Genomic DNA, 6,256 nt, shown 5'->3' with positions numbered 1-6,256 from the left:
CCTAAAACCACAGCACCGAAAGTGATTGACTCATAAATATCCTATTAAATTACTATAGGGACTATGTGATCATAATCCCTCAAAGTTATAGAATAGGACTAAATGGCAGCCGTCTTGGTCAGGGAGAATTATCATTATAGTTATCATTCCTAATTATATGGTTTGACTAAAGCAGTGACGACTCGGATACCACGGTTTCTACCTCCCGCCCCGCGGACACACAGTGAGTTTGACTGTCTCGCTGTCAGCGCAGCGGAGAATGCCGGTTTGTTTGTCCACCAGCGAACAGTTGCGTTTCGGCTCTACGTGTACATGCAAGGTGTGACAAATGCCATCAAGCGTAAACTACTCCTGGAACAATTAAACAGCCCACCCTTGGATTTGAAAGGAATTCTATAGACTTCGAGTGATTGGCTTTGGTTTTTGGCTTGTTTCTGTTGTTCCATCTTGTAGAGACTGAGAAATAACTGCCAACATGTCTAGGGATCATGACAATGTGAATAAGCTGACCGAAAGTACATACAAGGTAAGCAGGCTTTTTGTTAGGCTATGTTCTCATCATCATAGCTCCCAATTTCTCCACCTTTATAACAACATGGTTTCCGTATGGCCAATGTCCATCGTCGCCTTTGGCAATAGCAGTAGGCTCCAATTGGCTTCAGGTTTAGGGCACAACCAGTTATTATTATAGGAGATACATAAACCCATTCCAAAATATGGTCATAAGCTTGCACAGTGCGTATGGTGAGAGCACGGGTACGGTTGTGACTCTCCCGTGAGAGCGAAAAAGCGCAGTGAAGTAGGCCTAACATTTGCCTTTCCAAATAACTGAAAAAAACAATATTTTGTCATTTGTCAATTTAAAATGTGGCCAATAATACATGTCTTCTTGTTATTTCATCAAATATAAGGTCATTTGGTGTACTTGCGTCAAGCTTATCACATGCAAGCAAACCCCACCAGTTCAGTACTCTGCATGTGAAGTCAAAAGTGTCAGAAACACTCATTCTACATTGTTTATGACATTCCACAGTTTCAGCTGAAGATAAACCTGTTTCTCTGATTTAATTAGTCTTCCTCCTGTGTTTCTCTCTATCTGGCATGGTGCAACTAGGCCCAATCCATACCTGGCAGTTCATTGTTCTGTTGAGGGTGTGTCTGGGGAATTGAAACAGGGACTCCAGTCCTGAACAGCATTTTATTGTGGGCCGTTTGAATATGAGTTGGATTGGTTCAATCTGTCCTGTTGCTGCAAATACTTTGTGAAGGATCATGTTAATGATTCAAATGTTTTATTTCAGCTTGGAGTTATTTATAGAATTAACACAAACATTTAAACACTTTTTTTTATGATGACATTGAGACAATCCTTTATTTGGATTTGTTTATTAGAAATGTCTCATGGTTTATTAACGTATTATTGGTCTCTGTGTATCCACTCCACAACGAGATAAAAATGGTGTTTTTGAAACAAAAGATGTGAAGAATAGTTACACTCACTGCCAGTATTATACTGTTCTGCCCCCTCTTGCAGATAAAAATGGACTGTTTTTGAAAACAAAAGATGTGAAGGAATGGTTTGAGTTACTTCCTTCACCTTGCCTGTTGCCACTGTGCTGCAGTATTATTTTACATGTTCTGCCCTCTTTCAGCAGAATGTGATGGAGCAGTTGAATCCAGGACTGAGGAACCTTGTCAATCTGGGGAAGAACTATGAGAAATCTGTAGCCGGTAAGAACATGTCAATGGAGGATGGTTTGAGTTGGGTTCCTCTCAAGGTGTCTTCCTTCAAGAGAGTTGGTCCTTGCCTGTTGCCACTGTGCTGCTTGCTTTTTTGTGATCTAGTCCCTGTTATATTTTTACATTTTAGTCATTTAGCAGATTCTCTTATCCAGAGCGACTTACACTTTGTGCATTCATCTTCAGATAGCTAGGTGAGACAATCACATATCACAGTTAGTTCATTCATCTTCAGGTAGCTAGGTGAGACAACCACATATCACAGTTAGTTCATTCATCTTCAGGTAGCTAGGTGAGACAACCACATATCACAGTTAGTTCATTCATCTTCAGGTAGCTAGGTGAGACAACCACATATCACAGTTAGTTCATTCATCTTCAGATAGCTAGGTGAGACAATCACATATCACAGTTAGTTCATTCATCTTCAGATAGCTAGGTGAGACAACCACATATCACAGTTAGTACATTCATCTTCAGATAGCTAGGTGAGACAACCACATATCACAGTCGTAGTAAGTTATCAGAAAAGTCTGCTAGTAGGAAAAGACAAGTGTGAGTGTTTGGGGATTTAGTCAAGGCAATCTGTGAAGAGGTTACTGGTTACTGTCACTTTGTGACGAATGTTGTTATAAACTAGGGTAATATGAACAAAATGTGATTTATTGTCCCAATTTTGGACAAAAGTGAATTAGATCTCTCACATGATACAGTAACAAGTTTACTTTTACACTCTGGTTTCAGACACTTAGCCACGACTGGAGCAAGGGGCTGAATATGGTATCATGTAGAGATTGAGGAGATCCATTCATATAATTGTGTTTGTTTGTCTCCTCACAGTGATGACTCTTGCTGGGAAGGCGTACTTTGATGCTGTGTCAAAGATAGGAGAGACTGCTTCCGTATCCCCTGTCTCCAGAGAATTAGGTAAGTACACACACACACACACATACAGTTGAAGTCGGAGGTTTACATATACCTTCGCCAAATACATTTAAACTCAGTTTTTCACCATTTCTGACATATAATCCTCATAAAAATTCCCTGTTTTAGGTGAGTTAAGATCACCACTTTATTTTAAGAATGTGACATTTCAGAATAATAGTAGAGAGAATTATTTATTTCAGCTTTTATTTCTTTCATCACATTCCCAGTGGGTCAGAAGTTTACATGCACTCAATTAGTATTTGGCAGCATTGCCTTTAAATTGTTTAACTTGGGTAAAATGTTTTGGGTAGCCTTCCCACAAGCTTCCCACAATAAGTTGGGTGAATTTTGGCCCATTCCTCCTGACAGAGCTGGTGTAACTGAGTCAGGTTTGTAGGCCTCCTTGCACGCATACGTTGTTTCAGTTCTGCCCACAAATTTTCTATATGATTGAGGTCAGGGATTTGTGATGGCCACTCCAATACCTTGACTTTGTTGTCCTTAAGCCATTTTGCCACAACTTTGGAAGTATGCTTAGGGTCATTGTCCATTTGGAAGTCCCATTTTGTAACCAAGCTTTAATTTCCTGACTAATGTCTTGAGATGTTGCTTCAATATATCCACATAATTGTCCTTCTTCATGATGCCATCTATTTTGTGAAGTGCACCAGTCTCTCTTGCAACAAAGCATCCCCACAACATGATGCTGCCACCCCCGTGCGTCACGGTTGGGGTGGTGTTCTTCGGCTTGCAAGCTTCCCCCTTTTTTCTCCAAACATAACGATGGTCTTTATATATTTTTGTTTCATCAGACCAGAGGACATTTCTCCAAAAAGTATGATCTTTGTCCCCATGTGCAGTTGCGAACCGTAGTCTGGCTTTTTTATGGCGTTTTTGAGCAGTGGCTTCTTCCTTGCTGAGCGGCCTTTCAGGGTATGTCGATATAGGACTCCTTTCACTGTGGATATAGATACTTTTGTACCTTTTTCCTCCAGCATCTTCACAAGGTCCTTTGCTGTTGTTCTGGGATTGATTTGCACTTTTCGCACCAAAGTACGTTCATCTCCAGGAGACAGAACGGCTGCGGATGCGTGGTCCCATGGTGTTTATACTTGCGTACTGTTGTTTGTACAGATGAACTTGGTACCTTCAGGCGTTTGGAAATTGCTCCCAAGGATGAACCAGACTTGTGGAGGTCTGCTATTTTTTTCTGAGGTCTTGGCTGATTTTTGATTTTCCCATGATGTCAAGCGAGGAGGCACAGAGTTTGAAGGTAGGCCTTGAAATACATCCACGGGTACACCTCCAATTGACTCAAATTATGTCAATTAGCCTATCAGAAGCTTCTGAAGCCATGACATAATTTTCTGGAATTGTCCAAGCTGTTTAAAGGCACAGTCAACTTAGTGTATGTAAACTTCTGACCCACTAGAATTGTGATACATTGAATTGTAAGTGAAATAATCTGTCTGTAAACAATTGTTGGAAAAATGACTTGTGTCATGCACAAAGTAGATGTCCTAACCGACTTGCCAAGACTATAGTTTGTTAACAAGAAATGTGTAGAGTGGTTGAAAAACAAGTTTTAATGACTCCAACCTAAGTGTATGCAAACGTCCGACTTCACACACACACACACACACACACACACACACACACACACACACACAAACACACACATACACACGGTAATGAATCCGTCATTAGTCCTAGACACAGGTTGTTCTTCCCTCTCTTGGTGCTGACTCACCATCCATTGTGTTAAAGTGCTGCTGGAGACATTGAGGTGACCCATTTTCCCAGATTTTTATGATCCATTAAGTAGGTTCTTCTGTTTGTCACCATCCTCCATGATGGACTGCTGGGTGGATAAGGCCAACAAATGGCTTCATCTGTGTTCATGTCACACATACATTATTGTTATAGTGGCTGTTATCCACAGAAAATTGTCAAATATAATGTATTTTTCATAAGGTAGTGCTATAGAACTTTAATAGCCTGGTAGCAGATCAGTTTGTGTTTCTAGCCAACTGAATCTAGCGTTACAAAATGGAACACCAAATGCATGTGGAATAATGGTTTAGAATGGGGAATGTCCATTTGAGGAATTCTAATTAAGTCTGGAGCTTTTCCTACTCTATTTCTATGGTTCCTCCTCTGCTGATCAGACTGGCCTCAGTCAGCGAGACTGGCCTCAGTCAGCGAGACTGGCCTCAGTCAGCGAGACGGTGTGAATTCTCTCACGCGTTACAGAGCAGGACAGCAAACACATTGAACAAACAGACTGACAGAAGAGGACACTATTCCCACCATCACATCTATCTTTCCCTTCATCTGCTACCCTTCTCTCCTCTTCCCCTCTCAGGGGCCAGAGTAAAGCTTTTATTGTTGTCAAGATATAGACACTGAAATTGCTGGAGTTTGATGAATAACATTTTGAGTGTGACCCCTTGTTCGATTTAATTTATTGTTGTTTGGAACATGTTCATGCTCCAAGATGTAAAACTAGACAGTGTGCCCTCAGCAGACCAAACCTCATGTCTCGGTGTGCCCTCAGCAGACCAAACCTCATGTCTCAGTGTGCCCTCAGCAGACCAAACCTCATGTCTCAGTGTGCCCTCAGCAGACCAAACCTCATGTCTCAGTGTGCCCTCAGCAGACCAAACCTCATGTCTCAGTGTGCCCTCAGCAGACCAAACCTCATGTCTCAGTGTGCCCTCAGCAGACCAAACCTCATGTCTCAGTGTGCCCTCAGCAGACCAAACCTCATGTCTCAGTGTGCCCTCAGCAGACCAAACCTCATGTCTCAGTGTGCCCTCAGCAGACCAAACCTCATGTCTCAGTGTGCCCTCAGCAGACCAAACCTCATGTCTCAGTGTGCCCTCAGCAGACCAAACCTCATGTCTCAGTGTGCCCTCAGCAGACCAAACTGCATGTCTCAGTGTGCCCTCAGTAGACTTTTGTGTCACGCCAACCTCCCTCATTTCAATAGGAGAAATTCATACAATTGAAAAGTCTGTGTGCCCTCAGCAGACCAAACCAGTCTGTGTGACCTCAGTAGACCAAACCAGTCTCCGTGTGACCTCAGCAGACCAAACCAGTCTGTGTGACCTCAGTAGACCAAACCAGTCTCCGTGTGACCTCAGTAGACTAAACCAGTCTCCGTGTGACCTCAGCAGACCAAACCAGTCTCCGTGTGACCTCAGCAGACCAAACCAGTCTCCGTGTGACCTCAGCAGACCAAACCAGTCTCCGTGTGACCTCAGCAGACCAAACCAGTCTCCGTGTGACCTCAGCAGACCAAACCAGTCTCCGTGTGACCTCAGCAGACCAAACCAGTCTCAGTGTGACCTCAGCAGACCAAACCAGTCTCCGTGTGACCTCAGCAGACCAAACCAGTCTCAGTGTGACCTCAGCAGACCAAACCAGTCTCAGTGTGACCTCAGCAGACCAAACCAGTCTGTGTGACCTCAGCAGACCAAACCAGTCTCCGTGTGACCTCAGCAGACAAAACCAGTCTCCTTGTGACCTCAGCAGACAAAACCAGTCTCCGTGTGACCTCAGCAGACCAAACCAGTCTCAGTGTGAC

At 43.0% G+C, this 6,256-nt stretch overlaps 1 protein-coding gene across 1 annotated transcript in view; it reads left to right on the top strand.

Moving 5' to 3' along the window:
• The window catches only part of LOC115112883 (brain-specific angiogenesis inhibitor 1-associated protein 2-like protein 1), a 65,157-nt gene continuing 58,901 nt past the window's right edge, over nt 1–6,256 (top strand). The window contains exons 1-3 of the mRNA XM_065012647.1: nt 1–526; nt 1,656–1,731; nt 2,581–2,667. Of these exons, the coding sequence (XP_064868719.1) occupies nt 476–526; nt 1,656–1,731; nt 2,581–2,667 (214 nt within the window). The 5' untranslated portion in view covers nt 1–475. The remainder of the gene's footprint in view (nt 527–1,655; nt 1,732–2,580; nt 2,668–6,256) is intronic.

The sequence above is a fragment of the Oncorhynchus nerka genome, linkage group LG28 (genome assembly GCF_034236695.1).
Source record: "Oncorhynchus nerka isolate Pitt River linkage group LG28, Oner_Uvic_2.0, whole genome shotgun sequence".
Lineage (NCBI taxonomy): Eukaryota > Metazoa > Chordata > Actinopteri > Salmoniformes > Salmonidae > Oncorhynchus > Oncorhynchus nerka.
The sequence above is the reverse complement of the archived record's forward strand: the minus strand, read 5'-3'. Positions and strand labels throughout refer to the sequence as shown.